This window comes from Coenobita brevimanus, chromosome 13 (genome assembly GCF_032717465.1).
Source record: "Coenobita brevimanus isolate Jiangsu-jjx chromosome 13, ASM3271746v2, whole genome shotgun sequence".
Lineage (NCBI taxonomy): Eukaryota > Metazoa > Arthropoda > Malacostraca > Decapoda > Coenobitidae > Coenobita > Coenobita brevimanus.
Genome location: NC_136966.1, coordinates 9,428,210 through 9,445,065, shown reverse-complemented (window position 1 = coordinate 9,445,065; position 16,856 = coordinate 9,428,210). Strand labels below are relative to the sequence as shown.

The 16,856-nt window shown below is 40.3% G+C and overlaps 1 protein-coding gene and 1 non-coding gene across 2 annotated transcripts in view; both read right to left on the bottom strand.

Annotated features, from left to right (window-relative positions):
* Positions 1 to 16,856, bottom strand: part of LOC145414863 (uncharacterized) — a 392,095-nt gene that overhangs the window by 15,831 nt on the left and 359,408 nt on the right. Inside the window, exons 7-8 of the mRNA XM_080284288.1 lie at positions 6,334 to 6,550; positions 1,147 to 1,518 (exon numbers count right to left, since the gene is read on the bottom strand). Coding sequence (XP_080140414.1) covers positions 1,147 to 1,518; positions 6,334 to 6,550 — 589 coding nt within the window. The remainder of the gene's footprint in view (positions 1 to 1,146; positions 1,519 to 6,333; positions 6,551 to 16,856) is intronic.
* Positions 7,076 to 7,194, bottom strand: LOC145417129 (5S ribosomal RNA). Its single transcript, XR_013900423.1, has one exon. It is a non-coding gene; the product is annotated as a 5S ribosomal RNA (ribosomal RNA).

The following is a 16,856-nucleotide window of genomic DNA, read 5'->3' as shown; positions in this document are numbered from 1 at the left end:
TGTAAACCATAAGTAGCAAGAATTAAATGGAAAAAATAGGTCACAATACTGAATGGGCTAATATCATCAACTTGTCTGGCACTGTTACTGTTATCAATGCAGAAGCTTGGTTAATTCTAAAGTCACTATTAATAAGAGTACAGTTGCAGTTAATATCAAGGCAGATGCAGTTAATATTACATGAGATATTACCAGTTAAGGCGATACAGTTACAGTAATGCGGCAAATGATAGTGAGCAAGGCTTCTGGTTAGTTATATATAGTCATTACACATGCACTGAAGACAGGCGGTGTTGGGGTACAGTACTAGGTTAGGTTGGGAGGTGGGGTGGGGCAGGATGGGGCTGGTTGAGTTGGGATGGAGTGGGGAGGGGTCGATAGGTGATGAGAGGGGATGAGAGGGGATGGGATGGGATGGGATGGGATGGGATGGGATGGGATGGAATGGGATGGGGTGGGGTTGATGGGTGATGGGATGGGATGGGGTGGGGTTGATGGGTGATGGGATGGGATGGGGTGGGGTTGATGGGTGATGGGATGGGATAGGATGGGGTTGACGGGCGATGGGAAGAGACTGGGTGGAGTGGTATCAGAAAAGATTAGTTGGAATCAAATCTGGTAGAAAGTTGCAGGGTGGGGTAGGGTGGGGGTAAGGGTGTGGATAATTTTAGAGAGGGATGGAGTAGGAGGGGGAGTAGAGGAACATCTTAAGGTGGGGTCAAGTTGGAGGGCAGAATGAGGTGAAGTGGGGTATACCTTAAAATGAAGTGGGATGGGATGGGGTGGGGTTTAGTGAAGTGGGGGTGGGAAATATACATCAGGGTAGAGTGGGGTGGGGTGGAATGTAGTAAGGGGGGGGGTGCATATGCCTAATGGTGGATTAGGATGGAGTGGAGTGAGTGGGAGTGGGGAATGTTTGTATACCTCAGGGTGGAGTGGAGTGGGTGGGAGTGGGGAATGTCTGTATACCCTAGGATGGCATGGGGTGGTGTTCAAATAATTTGGAGTTGGGTGGAGGTGCAATGGAGTGGGTTGGCAAAGGGGGTGTTTGTATATCTTAATGTGGGGTGGATGGGATGGAATAGGGGGTGGGGTGTACCTTCAGGTGGGGAGGAATAGGGTGTGGTAGGGGGGGTGTGGGTATACCTGGGTGATGTAGGGGGAGGTGGGAGCCATGGGTGCCAGGTGGGGCTGGGGCGTGCCTGGCTGGTGGGGACCCTGTGAACCGGGAGGGGGCTGGGGGCCCAGACTGGGGGCTGACATGGGGGGCATGGAGCCATGGGGGGGCATCATGGGGGGGCCTGATGGTGGCATGGGCTGGGACATGGGGGGGTTCATCATGGGGGGAGGGGGGTCGGCCATGAGGGAGGAGAGGAGAGGAGACTTCTTGGCCAGGGGTGACATCTGCTGGGCTGTGGGCTGGCCAGGCGGGGGGGCGGAGGTGGTGGGGGGGTAGCCAAAGCCGGGGGTGAACTGGGGGTAGCCGGGCCCTCCGAAAACACCCTCACCCTCACCACCCTGTAACACAAGCGCAGGGTCATGCCAACCTGCCTCACTCCACGTGGCATCGCATCACATCACTCCACACTCATTACTGAAGCTCAGGCATCTAGTTGCTTGTGGTTACAGCTTTGTCATACTACAGCTAAGTCAGTCATATTGTTACTGTTTGTGGGCAGAGAGTTGTCATAGCATTACAACTTAATCAAACTGCTGGAGCTTGATCAGAGCAGCTCACTTCTGTGGCTGAAAGCGATCATACATTAGCATATCCGTGAGTATGTCCATCTGGTAACCTGTACATGTCAGTCAAGGCATCTGGTGAAGGTAATGATGCTATACAGTTCATTATGGCCTACCTATCTTCATGCATTTTTATATTTCCCTAGTCTCTTAATGGGCAATAAAATACTGGATGATAGATAGATGGGGAAAGAAAAGGAATTAAGTATGAATGATGAAAATTAAATGAGCATAAAGATATGACAATGAGTTAAGACATCTTTTTGATGGATGCTGGGCTCTAAGTCCTCTTATCCTATGATATTTTTGTCTTTACTTCCCCCCCCTCCCATTTACAGATGATTTTATCAACTTAAGACACACCTCCGGCTGTGAGGGGTTAATGAAGGCTTTGAAGAGTTTCCCCCAAAGTTAATAAAACTGTTTGGTGGTATGAACAGTAGAATACAAAATACATCTTCACCAGAGTAAAATGGTCCAATCACTGCAGCTGACCAACTGTCCAAGACATCATTATCTATCTATCTATCTATTGCCAGACGCCATAATCCCATAAGGGGTGGCCATTTGACTTTGAGTTATTTGTTTTACGGGGAGGGGCACTAACCCTCCACCAACCCACTTGTTGACACGTAGGAAGCACGTATGGTTTGGTTATATGGTTACCACCCAGCGTTGTAAATGGTTTCTTGGCTTACACAAAACCATTTGGTTTGTCACTCAATGTAAAGCCACCTGTAAAGGAAAGAAAAGTAATAAGAAGTGACAGGAAAGATGGAAGAAAGAGGAAGAGAGGAGGGCAGGCACAGAAAAAGAATGATAAAGGCTAAGGAAGAAGTTGGCAGCACTACATCAAGTGAGTGGATGATGGTTGCCACTACCTACCACATCATTATCAATACCTTTAACAAGAGTACAGTATTAACGCATGCAATCTTGTCATACATATTATAGTCTTGCTGTTTCCGAATTATTTTATTCAGTTTTGGAAACTTTTTGAACAAGAGGGGTTTTCTAGAGCCTTCATTAACCCCTCCACAACCAGAACCTTCTCAAACTGAAAACAATCATCGCTAAGTAGGACGGATAAACTGAAAACTACTGTACGGTACTTCACTGGACTGAAGGGGTTAAATACAGCCATATACATTAAGTCCTTGTTGTTAACCACGCTATTTAGATACTAAGTCCTCAGTATATTACAGAAAAACTGCTTTATTTCATTCCTACCTTAGACAACCAGCAAGTCTCCCTTAAATTATCGTACCAGACATTAAGAAGAACCTGTGCTATACTGGAATGCACACCTTACTTAAACGAAGGACTGCTTACAAATGAAAAAAAAAAAAAAAAAAATGAAATATGGCTATATAACTTAGGTTCTGCATAATCAAAAATTAGTTTTAATCTGGTCTTGCTGCAATGGAAGGAAAGCATAACCCCCTGGATCTGGTGATGTATACAGTATTAATAGTTCATTCTTCCTGGCTACTTGCAGAAAATGTTATTCAACTCATGGGAGACACTGCAAACTGGAAGGGTTATACGCTGCCTTCACTGACCCCTTCACTACAGAATGTCTTCTCTAAATTAAATAAAATCAGCAATAAGTGGCAAGAGTAAACCAAAAGCCTATGTCACCAGATTCCAAGGTTTATTAATGAACTAAACCACTATGAAGCCAGTCATTCAGTCAACAGATGAGGAACTTTTTGGCCTTACGTCATGTAATAAACAACAATACATGTCCAATTATCTAAACATAAGATTATAATGTAGGTAAGTTCTTGTTACATGCCACCTTCCAACATTCTTTTGTAACACAGAGCAAATTACTGTACATAATGATTCTCTGTTACAAGTTCCAGTACAGTACTAGCTGCAATGCTGATCTTCCAGTTTCTCGAAGTTTACAGTACCAATTACCGTAACGCATATAAAGAAATTTAAGATTTTTGGACACAAAAATGTATTTTAACAAGGACTGTCAGTTGTTTAGCAGGGCCATGTCTACTAACCTACATGGTGTCCAATGAAAGGTGAAAAATGAAGAACATTTTCTCAGGCTACTTTTGAGGGGGGGGGGGAATCAAAATTATCCCAATTGTTAACCTTTAAAGAGCTAAAACTACAAACAAATATTTGGATGAATTATGAGGGAGACTGTTTTTGTCAATAAGATCATCCGTAACTACTGTAGCTCTGCAACATATGAGAAGTGAACTGATATTGATGTGGCATTTAGTACACACACTTTGGCATTTAGTACACACACTTAGCTCAAGAATAAACTCTTGAAGTCTTTCACATATTTCCTGGGGCACCATGAATATTTCAAGGACCCCCAAATCCAGACAAGCACATCTCTATGGATAAATAAAGCTTAATCCTTTCACTGTGGTTTGTGCACATGGATATTCTAATCAGGCTACCTTTAAAAGATTTTGCTCAGCTAAGAGAATTCCTGGCAGTTCAAGGTTTACAAATGTACCTTGAGTAGAGTAACCCTATCTACTGGTCCACCTAGGTATTATATTTAGGATGAGACCAGATGATTTTGTTGAGTGTTGACACATCCTAGCAGTTAACCCCAAGAATTCCATGATTCTTACAATTAATTCCATGATTCTTACAATTAATTCTTGCCATCCCCAGATGATTACAAGTATTTTAAGCTTTGGGGAGATCTTTTGCAATGAAGGAGTCTATAAAGGCTGTATCAACTCTCCAGTTTGAAATCTCTCTACAGTAAAACTAAATAAAACTATATGGAGTTTGTAAGAGTAAAATAAATACATCATGGTACTGAAAGGGTTAAAGGAAGAACCGCAACGCTAAGCTGGTGTACACTGAACCATACCTTCTTGTTAAACCACATGGATCCTGTGGACATGCATACAAGAGGAGTGAATGAAAGCAGGATGAGTGCAGGCTTCAACTTCGTCAAGCTAGAGGTAATGAAACTGTCAACTGTCATCATGAATTAGGCAAGCCTAGTTATATAAAATCAAAAGATTTACAGTCATTTGTTTTGTCTTGTATCTGAAGAAAGGGGAAGGGATATCATAGCATGCAGTTATTCATATATACTTTTAGGCAGCATAAATTGGTCCCAACACAACATTATGGTACTGGTGTGTGGTACACCCAATACTCTGTTAATGATAAAACAAAGCTGAAGAACTCTATAAGAACAAACAATTACATTATAAGTCTAGATTCCTCCTTACACTGCAAAAGCAAATGAGGTTAACTGATTCTTACAAGGTAATTGATTTGAAAATAGTAGAGATCACCAAACAGTGTGGCAAAATGTAGTGCTGACACTTTGAGCGGTAAAGTTAACTATAAATGAATGTGGTAAAATGGCTCAAAACACTTAATAAGGGAAGCTTAAATACATAAAAATTTGCATATAATATTGTGGTACAGCCTGAAGTAATCATTCAGCATCCTAAAATTTATAGTGAAAACCACCTTATGATGGTACCTTATGTTTACCCTCAATTTTTCAACAAAATAAGGCTGAATAATATTACGGCACTTGCACTGGAATCACTAGACTTCTTGGAATCTGGTCACTCTGAGGCAAGTTTCACAAACATTGTACTGCATTTTAACAGATCAAATGTCAAAGCTATAGGGTAATGCTATATACCCAACTGTTACATCTCTGTATCTAGGAACTGATGGAAAAAGCCCACTGCAGCTGATCAGTCTTCAGGTCTTCTCTACTGATAGTCTTTCTTGGAAAATGTCAAGGTACTTCATTTGCTACACCAGCTTCTACGAACACCTTTGGGTTGGTTCTACAGTATATAAATCTGCGTAAAACAACTGTGCACAGCTTCACCCAAGTCAGTCCCGATTTTGTTGCCTCATAATGTTTAACTATAGAACAGTCTTCATAAAAATGCAAAGCAAAGCCTATGGTTCCTGCAAACTACGTAAAAAAAACAAAAGGACAATACTTTCACCAAGTCCAGTCATATGATACAACCTCTTCAGTAATTTTTTTTTTTTTTCTTATTTTTGTTATCCAAAACTATTCTTTTTATCTTGGCTTGCAGCTAATGATTCATAATTTTTGTAATGAATTTAAAAGCTGGGATACTGTATTTACAAAGATTTTTTAGGTGCTGACTTCCTGACAAGTTTAATAATTAATTCTTCATACAATACAACAGCATACTATACGGTACCGTACTGTACTGAAATTTACTGGTGAAATTTAGACTTTCCTCCAATGTACTAAAAGCCAAAGCATGGATCTCTACAATTTTCAGATCAAATACAGCACTTTTGTTACACTATTGGTACGTATTTTTGTTCGTGTGAACAAAGACTGTATTCTCACAGGTTCAGGAGGCTCTCTAGCAATGCCTTTCTTTGCAATTCACTTTGTGTACTGCATTTTACAACACACTTATGTGCTATTTACGTACTGTAGTTAATTTTAATACAAACAAAGACTGAAAATACAAAAGCTTGCCAGATAAAGAGATAAACCAATAAAGAAGCCTCTAAACCCTGTGAGAATGCAACCCAAACTGTTGACACAGCACGATGCCTACTGTCTCTGCACCTCACCTTGGACACCAGACTGGCACGATAGGCAGCCAGAGCCTTCAGGTATTCCTTCTTGGCCGCCTCTGTCTTTTTCTTGTAGACATTCTTGTGATCGGCATCCAGTGAGTCCCACATGGATGCCACGATCTTGGACACCTCACCAAAAGATGCATTGGGACTGGAACCCTTGATGGCCGCCTGGGTGTCTCGGAAGAACAAAGCATAAGCTGACACCGGCCTGCAGACAAAATGTACTACTAGTAAAACTTGACACTCAGGTTCCACTGACTCATTCCCACCAGAACAAAACTGTCCAATATTAGCTGAAAGAGAAAATTAGAGTTGTCCTGACCTTGACACAGTTAATGATGACAATATTAACATTCTCAAAAGCTCCTGTTACTCTCAGTTGAACAAAATAATTTCACATTAACCCATGATATAGAATACAAGAGTTTTCCTGACCATTAAAGGATTAACTTTTATGAGATTTTTCCAGAACTGTATACCTGTACATGTTCTACCAATATAATGGCATTACTCAGTCTAATCAAATCACAATCTCACTATTTTATTCTATTGCATCCTTGGGATACCTCACCTCACTAAACCATAAAATTACTTGGGAATATCATTTCATTCATCATTCATTGCCAGACGCCATGTATCCCAAACGGGGTGGCCAAGGGCTTAGAGTTAATTGTTTTACAGGGAGGGACACTAATCCTCCACCAACCCCACTTGACACGTAGGGAGAACGTTATGCCAACAGCATCTGGTGTTCCCAGGTGGTCACCCATCCAAGTACTAACCAGACCCAACGTTGCTTAACTTCGCTGATCGGACGGGAAGCGGTGTACTCAAAGTGGTATGGCCGTTTAATTAATTTAATCCAATGACGTATTTTCTAAAGGCCTAGTTCAGTATTTCTTTCTTGCTACCTTAAGACAATTTTAGTCAGCTCAGTTTTTTTTTTTTTTTTTCTTTACTTGGGAGAGTCCACCATTTACTTTCAATAATTAAGGTCTTCCTCATGCATGGAGAAAAAAAAAAAAAAACTGTTTGGTGGCAGCATGAATGAAATATAAAATACACCACTGAACAGAACACATTAACGCCAGGAGACTCATGCCTGGGAATAAAACTCCAGTATTGTACCTGTATTTCAACGTACAATTTTCTAGGCTGGATGTCGTTAATGTGGCTGTCAAACTATTCTTCATTCTAGTTAATGCCAGATGGTTTTATTTACCTGAGAGATGCCTGCTCAAAAGAGACTAAAGGTACTGATATCTACGTATACTTGAACAAAACGATTCTCTTGATGCAGGTGACTGGTGGTTTCACAATGAGTGTTCATGGTTAGAGTTCTCTTCCTAAAGCAAATAGCTCTGAATTATAGTTTATTTTACATGCAACATAACCTTCATGCTTTACATGACACTGATAGTAATGGCACACCAAAATGAAAAGAGACAGAAGAACATTTTCAAGAGGCTCATCCACGGTTTCAAAATATAAAGAAAGGAAAATGTAGTGATACCTTTTGATCATGTGTACAATGAAGTATAAATGTCACTGGTGAACATATATAAAGAGTCTGTTAGCTGCTATCATTTCACTTCTTGAATATGTTTTTGCCTTGTTTTACCAGGTATCTTGCATGTTTTCATTGCACGCTATATTCATTCAATTTTTAGGAATGACCTCTCCATGGCATCCTTGAGTCCTAACTTGGCATCTTTCAGTCCTACTCATGGCATCACAATAATGGGTACGATAACTATTTAAGGAAATAACACTAACTAAACCAAACAGTCCCTAACCTATCCAAAATGAAGGCCCACGTGACTGACCTTTTCTGGGTAAAATTTAAGGAGACATAGGATCACCTGATATTGAAGTTTTCTGATGTTTTTTATTTACCTTAACTCTTCATGGGATTCCTTAAATATTTTCCGAGTGCATTTTCAAATTCTGACTTTTTTTTTTTTTTTTTTTTTTTTTAAAGGTGAAAAGCATTTAAAAAGAGGTACAGTATTTACTTACACTCCCTGACAGCACCTAAGACAAACAGAAGAAATCTTAAGGTGCAAATGACATGGACGCCACGTGAGAATGTAATTTTCGTATTAAATTACCCTTCACACTGCCTATTCATCAAAACCTAACCTAAATTTTCATAACATAACCCAGCCTTATTTATCCTAACCTAACCTATCCAATGCTAACCTAACCAATCTTTTGCTAACATATTTTCCTTGCCTGTTAATGGATCCTCGTCATACTCAATAATGCACTTTTGTCTACCTTTACAGTCATGGAATCAATTTAAAGGTGGGTTAAAATTTTTGTAAATTTTTAAGAGATGGTCCTCAGTCTAAAGATTACACTTTTGTTCACATCGGCATTGGTAGGGTCATGAACAACTTCAATCCAATGATGTTTTTTTATCTTCGTCTTGTTACCTTCATCCTAGTTCATCCTGTCTATGAACTAAAATAGTTGGATATGCCTCTTCATTTTTAGGGGTTTGTCCTGAGCTGAAAAGACATCTATTGGCAGTGAATGTGCTAATGCCAAAAACTTCACTGGATCCATAAGTTAAATCTCTGACACAACACAAATAAGCTTCATTTAATATAGCAAACCATGACGCTGATTATTGAATGATTTAAGGAAAGAAAAAAAAATTGACAAGCCCATTAAATACAGAAAACCATGGCACTGATTACTTACTGAAAAAAAAAAATAATAATAATAATAATCACATTTTCTATGACACTGCATACTTTACCTTTAAAAATCAATAATCATTTGGATCTTCATCTTCTGACTGTAGTGAAACGAGCTGTAGACTCAAGAATATTTAAAACTGTATTTCTGGATTATCTAGCCCACTCTGTACGCCCTTTTAAATTGTATGGTGTGGATTTGAAGCTCAGAAAAGGAAATAACTCGCATGTTGGTTAATGGCAGGGCAGCAACAGTAGCATCTTCACCCTATTTTTTTTTTTTTTTTTATGTGTCCGACTCTGGGCATAGGCTTCACAGCCTGCTATCAAGGCCCAGCAGTCCTCCTACATACTATACACCTCTACATGTCACCACTTCGGCGCTAACACCCACCGTCCATATTGAATACATGCTAGGGCTGTCTCATACAGGACTGGTGTATTGGTATTAGAGGGGGTATTTTTACGACATGTCGGCGGGTCTTCTGGTAGATCAGTAAAGCCTGATTTAATGAAATTCAAATCCTTAAACTGTTCCCTGCCCCAGCAGGGATTTGAACCTGGGTCTGTTAGGACCGCACGCCACCTCTCTACCGGTTGAGCCACCGCCTCCCCCGAACATGTCTACATTTCCCTCATTTTTTTTTTTTTTTTTTCATTACTTACTGGTTTCTGTCGATCATTCACACAGCTATGGGCGCCACTGGTTAGGCTAAACTGACAGGTTTGCTTATATTAATTTTTCAACACCCTCGAGAGCTCTGCGGCTCTTCTCCTTCTTTATTACAGTGTTTAGATCAGGCTTGACATATCCAACTTCATAAAATATTGCTAAACTTGTTCTGAAAAATCGTCTGATGCCGACAAATGAAAATATCTCCACCAAATCGCAAGAAAATAGCTATACTTTCTGAAACATACCAAAAAACTTTGAAGATATATATAGAATAAAGACAGACGTCTTTCCGCTAAAGGTTAACAATTAACCCTATGTGGAGGTGAATATCTGTTGATTTGGTGGAGAAAGGCTTCGCTATTGGAGTTTGGTTGGGTTTTCCTTCGTCTTCGTAAATCATTTAAAAAATATATGTATATACTCTTCATTTCTACTTTCCCAGGCCCTTCATCTCTCTCTCTCTCTCTCTCTCTCTCTCTCTCTCTCTCTGTCAGATTCCACGCCTTTACTGCCTCTACCAACGCTCGCCCCAACACTTTTTTCTATTTCTAGCACATCTGAGAAGGGACCTGAATTGAAATATTGACAAAGACGAAGAGAGTGGACAGATACGATCTGGGAGTACATCTGTGAGGTATATGAATGAAGAAATACGGTTGGGGAGTAAGTGAAGCATATTGAGTGTGGAGAGATACGTTAAAAAGTATGAGACTGAGAAGTATGTGAGCGAAATATAAGACAGGGTAGAGATAAATTTTGCGAATATGTGAGCGGGATATATGAAAATGGATAGATACATTAACAAGTATGAGATTGGGATTATGTGAGCGAAGTATATGACAGGGTAAAGATAAATTTTGCGAGTGTTCGGGACATGAAAGTGAGGGGACAAGGTTGGGATGATGAAGCTGTGAGAGTGAGATGACGGGACGGAGAGGCAGACCAAAGACCGTATACTCCCCGTTACTCCTTTCACTGTGATGACGCATTTAATTGGACTAACACGAAAATATTTTGATTCACCGATAACGTTAAATCTAGATATGGATGGCATAATGATGGCTATATTTGACCCATCCAGTTAAAAAAAAATCTATAATCTGGATATTAGTATCTGTTCATGGCTAGAATAAAATATAAATACGCCATCGGATAGCTAGGGTTAAGGAGGCTCGATCCCTAGCACCTATTCCTTACCAGCCTATTTTTGTATATTGTTCTTTCATATTATACTTTACTTACGCACACTACCGATGTTACGGAGATACACAAAAAGCATATAAGACCAGCAACGTGTAACTGCAAAATAAATCGATAAGGAAAAAGTGCTAAACATCCTCTGCTGACAAGAATAGGGGATCAAGAACTAAGACGAGAGGAGTTATATTTTCGTAAGCTCTCGTTATATTTCTTAGCACTTCTTCCTCAACTATTTATTTTGCATATTATCTCTTCAATGCTCTTTTATTTCACTTCATATGGGAAAAATGGCAGACACGAAAATGTCAGCCTATCAAATACAGCATTAGACAGGTAGCGTAGAAGTGCTAAACGCCATTGAAGTTAGCGAAGAGTCCAAAGTTTCCTCCTTCCATACATTAAAAAAATAGACATGAGGGAGGGAATGTTAACCTTTTCCCTGCCAATTAACTGTTTTGAATATTATTTCGCTGACAGGCAATTTTAATATCAGTAACAGAAACCTGGAAACCAAAAGGAGACAAAAAATACTAATACTAACAATTAGCACGATGGACACAAAATAAGCGCGTTCGTTGACTACGTGACCTGCGCCCCCCCCAAGGAAGGGGGGGGGGGCGGGAAAAATGGCCCTGGCGATCACAGGAACGGGCGGGATGGGCTTGGGATTTGTCAGACGGTGAGAATAAGCCAGAAAAATAAACTCTTTGAAAATGGGTGTTGCAGGATGAAAGATTTGGGTGTAATGAAGGTGTATTTCAAAATCTGCTCCAAGAATGAAAGCGTCAAGGGAGGGTGAGGTAAAGAAATGGGGTTGAGAAGCAGAGAAATGTGGGCTGGGACAAGGAAATGGGCGGACAAGTGGGCGTGGGAGACAAAGAAATGGGGTGGGGACAAAGAAATGGGGGAGGGACAAAGAAATGGGTGTGACAAAGAATTGGGTGTGACAAAGAATTGGGTGTGACAAAGAATTGGGGTGGGGGAAGGGAGGGGAACAAAGAAATGGGGGTGGTGGACAAAGAAATGGGGTGGGGTTAAGGAAATGGAGGTGGGGACAAAGAAATGGGATGGAAACAAAGAAATGGGCGTTGGGGACAAAGAAATGGGCGTTGGGGACAAAGAAATTGTGGTGGGGACAAAAAAATAGGGGTGGGGAACAAAGAAATGGGGGTGGGGGACAAAGAAATGGGGTGGAAACAAAGAAATGGGCGTGGGGGACAAAGAAATGGCGGTGGGGGACAAAGAAATGGGGTGGAAACAAAGAAATGGCGGTGAGGGACAAAGAAATGGGTGTGGTGGTCAAAGAAATGGGTGTGGGGGTCAAAGAAATGACGGTGGGGGACAAAGAAATGGGATGGAGACAAAGAAATGGGGGTGGGGGACAAAGAAATGGGGATGGACGGCAAAGAATTGGGGATGGACGGCAAAGAAATGGGGGTGGAGACAAAGAAATGGGAGTAGGGACACGCAAATGGGGTGGGGTCAGAAATGGAGGTGAGGGACAGAAATGAGGACGGGGACAGAGAAATCTTACTTCACGTATCATTATTAAATTCATCTATAGAATCATGAGACACCATTTTAATTTTATTCTTGCCTAAAGTTGAGTAAAATTGGTAGGAACATTAAATAAATAAGAAAAACAGCAAATTCTGAGTGTTAAGCGAAATAAATCAACCGCATCCATCTTAAATTTAAAAAGCAATGTATGGTCAAATGCAGGCGGTTAAAGAGTAGATGATATTACACAGTGTACAAAGAAAATTGACTAATATATCGCATACTCCCTAAAACTAGCCCTGAAAATACTTAAAAATGGATAATTCACTTTTATACCACTCGACTCCCCGCCATGTCATTCAAACACCCTCGTCTATATCACACCAGTACTGAATGGAACAGCCTTAGCGTGTATTCAGTATGGACGGTGGGTATTAGTGTCGAAGTGGTGACATAAGGACTGTTAGGTCTCATGGAACGAACTTTCAAGCCCATGCAGAGAGTCGGACACGAGAGAGAGAGAGAGAGAGAGAGAGAGAGAGAGAGAGAGAGACTGAGACCATAACGTACTGTACCGTATGTAAAAATAACAGTCAAACCAACACACACATCTCGCTTACCGAACGTTCTTGCATCCCGTCTTTGTTGATTTATTTATTTATTTACTTATTTATTTTTACAGGGAACTTGGAAGAAATATAGAGTCGTAATCCAGATGGTATAGAAGACCATAACACCCTTTTCTTGGCGATTTACCAAGCACCTTACAACTTATCATTTACTCGTGTTGTTTATATCGTTCTCATATCGACATAACGTCAATAACACTCGACAGGGTATCAGAGCTTAATGTAGAGGATAAATCGGTACAGAAGAGGTGTTAGGAAATCAATACCGCTATGAGCAAGATCCATATTTCTCCTTCCATGCATTTAACTTTTTTCCCCTCCGAATGCGCCTTTTTTTCTGAAAGGGAAGAGAACTGCTTGCTATTTCGGCTACTATCCTCAGACTTAGGCACGTTTCTCAGTCTGTAAAGCGCGCTAAAGTCTTACACACAGACATACACATATATATCTGAGCACATTTACAATTTTATGGCTTAAAATTCAATTAAAGTAACCCCGCTCGGGAAAGTGGGTACTAATCTAATTCGGCCCACGTCACAAAGACTCGCGGAGGAAGAAAAATGGCGCCTTTCCCATCTCCCTTCGGGTCGTCTCAAAAGCGAGCGGAAGGGAGCCGTTACGTTCAGCTGAGCGGTGGAGGGGGTGAGCGAAACTATGTGGCGTCTGAGCGATGATTTCAGCTCTCCCAATACTATCTTAACCCAGAGGAAACACAATACAAGAAAAATTACTTCTTTTTTTCTTCGTCTCCTTACAGACTTGGCATTAGAATACATAAACAGCAAAATGGAAGGAGGGGCGAGTAGGGAGGATGGATGGTGATGAGAACAGCGTACAAAAAGGCTGATGAGGATATAAAGGAGAATAAGGGAGATATATTCCCGGCAAACAATGGCGGACGAAGAAATAAGATAATGGAATGGAACAAAGGAAACAGACCAATCAAAGGAACTACGCGCCAGTTTGAATATTTATTTTTTACGTTTTCTTTACAGCTTAACCGCCTCGTGGTAGGGAAAACTCTAGTACTTTATTAGTTACTACTAGACGATTTTATTAAGCTGGATGAGTCATAGGAGCCTAAAATTATTATAAGCTTTACTTAACGAAGCTTACTCATCTCTACAACAACAACAATAATAATAATAAAAATACAGTAATAACAATTACATAATAATAATAATAATAATAATAATAATAATAATAATAATAATGCCATCCCGGACACGTACAGACCTCTGGCATTACCCAAAAAAGTACTGAAACGGTTATTGGACTTAAAATTTTCAAACTACCCGTTTTACACCAGCTTGGCCTAAAATTGACATCTCTATCTTGAATGCTCAGTTCCAACAACGGGTTAGCACTCTGAAAATGATGCTAGTCACGAAGAAGTGCTATGGAAAGAGCGTAGAGCTGTAGTTGTATTGTTATCGAGTTTTGTGATATAACGGGCAAAAGGATGAAAATCTTGGCCTAGTTAAAGTAAAATGAGGTTAATTGACACACACACACACACACATTCTCATTACGCTCTCTCATTACTTACATACACACACACACACACACACACACACACATTACTGAGAGAGAGAGAGAGAGAGAGAGAGAGAGAGAGAGAGAGAGAGAGAGAGAGAAATTACATCCACAGAAGTCCACGGTTAGTCCTACGCATATTTCATTACCCTCCTCATGGTGGACACAACTCTATCAGTCTCTCACAAGCCAGACGATTTTACTCAACTGAAAACGAGTCACAGGGGCCCAGAGCTAACCCCTTCCCTATGAGGACCTCTCTCCCCCCCTCTCAATTTGTATGATATTTATTCTAAGCGTCGTCGTATTTAATTTGAATGACAAGAGACGATAATAAGGAGTAACAAGGAAAGTAAATCGCTTAGGAAATGGTGTTAGGGAGCTTCCTCAATCGGCGAGAATACGGAACCTTGGAACTAAAGCGGAAAACCGTTACTGGATCCGTTATCACCACGGATGTTAATGGATCTGTAGGAAAAACGTAACCAAATCCGATTATTGTTCGACTTCGTTTTCTTTTTCGCATTATTTCATTTTCATAGTAATTTTTGGTTTGTTTTTGAAGTGTATAGCATGACTAGTTGTATACTTGAAGATTTATTTCCACAGCAGCTTATTATTATCAGAAATAGTTATGTTTTTCCTCGCTATTTAAGGTTCACTGGTTTGATTTGGGTATGGAGTGTTTAGTTCGGGTGGCGTTGTGATTTAACGGACTGCCGGATTTAAATTTCACTGGTTCAATTTTTCGAAATATATAGGAGAGGCATTAGATTAGGTTAGGATTAAACAAGAAGTAGGTTTGCTTGTGAGTCCATATTTCAAAATATAACACTACCGCTATACATTAAAAAATAATAATAATGATAATAATCCGCGAAATCTAAATCCGTGATATCTAACTCCGCAAAATCTAAATTCGTGAAATCTAAATCCGCGAAATCTAAATCCGTGAAATCACAATGCCGAGGTAGCGGTATGTGAACCAGTGAAGATGAAAGTATAAACAATTTTATTCATTATTAAATTCACGATTATTCACTCTGGTATGATGAAAAATATGTTGTGATTTTGAGTAAATAAGAATGAATAAACAAGCAATCTAAACCTCTTTAATAATGAAGGCAAAGTGTAAACAAATAACTTATACGGTTTGTTTCTTGGCTCAGGCAATAATATACACGATTTATTTTGCACAGATAAACAGAGGAAAGAAAAATAAACAAAATCCATACACCAGATTACAAGTGTCCTCCATTCTTTCAAAGTCTGTAACAGTTGGAGGTGAACAGCTGTAGGTTGAAATTTGGAGGAAAACTATTTTGGGGAAGCGAGATCAAAAGGGAAGCGGTTCGGCGAAAAGGGGAATTCGGATAGGCTGAAGTTATGGTTTGGTTACGCAGTGGGTGATGGGTGTATGAGTGAAAACAAAATTATGAACAAGCAATCTAATAAATAAATTAGACGCGAGAATGTAAATATAAAGCCTATTACATTTAATTCTGACATCACACCGAGCAATTATTTTTCGTATTTGATGGCATGTGGGAGATTAATAACATTTGCGTATTACGGTTCAGTATTATATCCTCGCATGTTGTTGTTTTTTTTTTAATCGATACAATTTGCGTAAGTAAAACAAAGAACTGGAAATTATGGTAAACATTAATCCCTGGGAAGATGTTACGGAATTTAAACCAAAGAGAATTCGGCCCTTTGACGCATCGCAAGAATTCCTCAGCTCCCGAAAATAACTTGGGAGGTGGAGGGAGGAAGGGAGAGAGAGGGAGGGAGAGAAGGAGAGAGAGTGGAGATAAATTAACGACAAATCAGTGCGGACGGTTTAAATGGGGGAGGTTGGGCGTCAGTGGACTGCGGTCTGATTGGTCCAGACAAACCCGTCCTGACCAATACTAACCGACGCCGAATCTGTCTCAACCCACTTCATTTCGGGGCGTATTCTAAGAAGCGTTGGAGATTTCGTAAGACATCCTCCGTGGCTATTTATTTCGTAAGACATCCTCCGTGGCTATTTATTTCGTAAGATCCTCCGTGGCTATTTATTTCGTAGCACATCTCCCGTGGCTATTCATTTCGTAAGACATCCTCCGTGGCTATTTCGTAGGACATCTCCCGTGGCAATTTATTTCGTAAGACATCCTCCGTGGCTATTTATTTCGTAGCACATCTTCCGTGGTTATTTATTTCGTAAGACATCCTTCATGGCTATTTATTCCGTAGCACATCTCCCGTGGCAATTTATTTCGT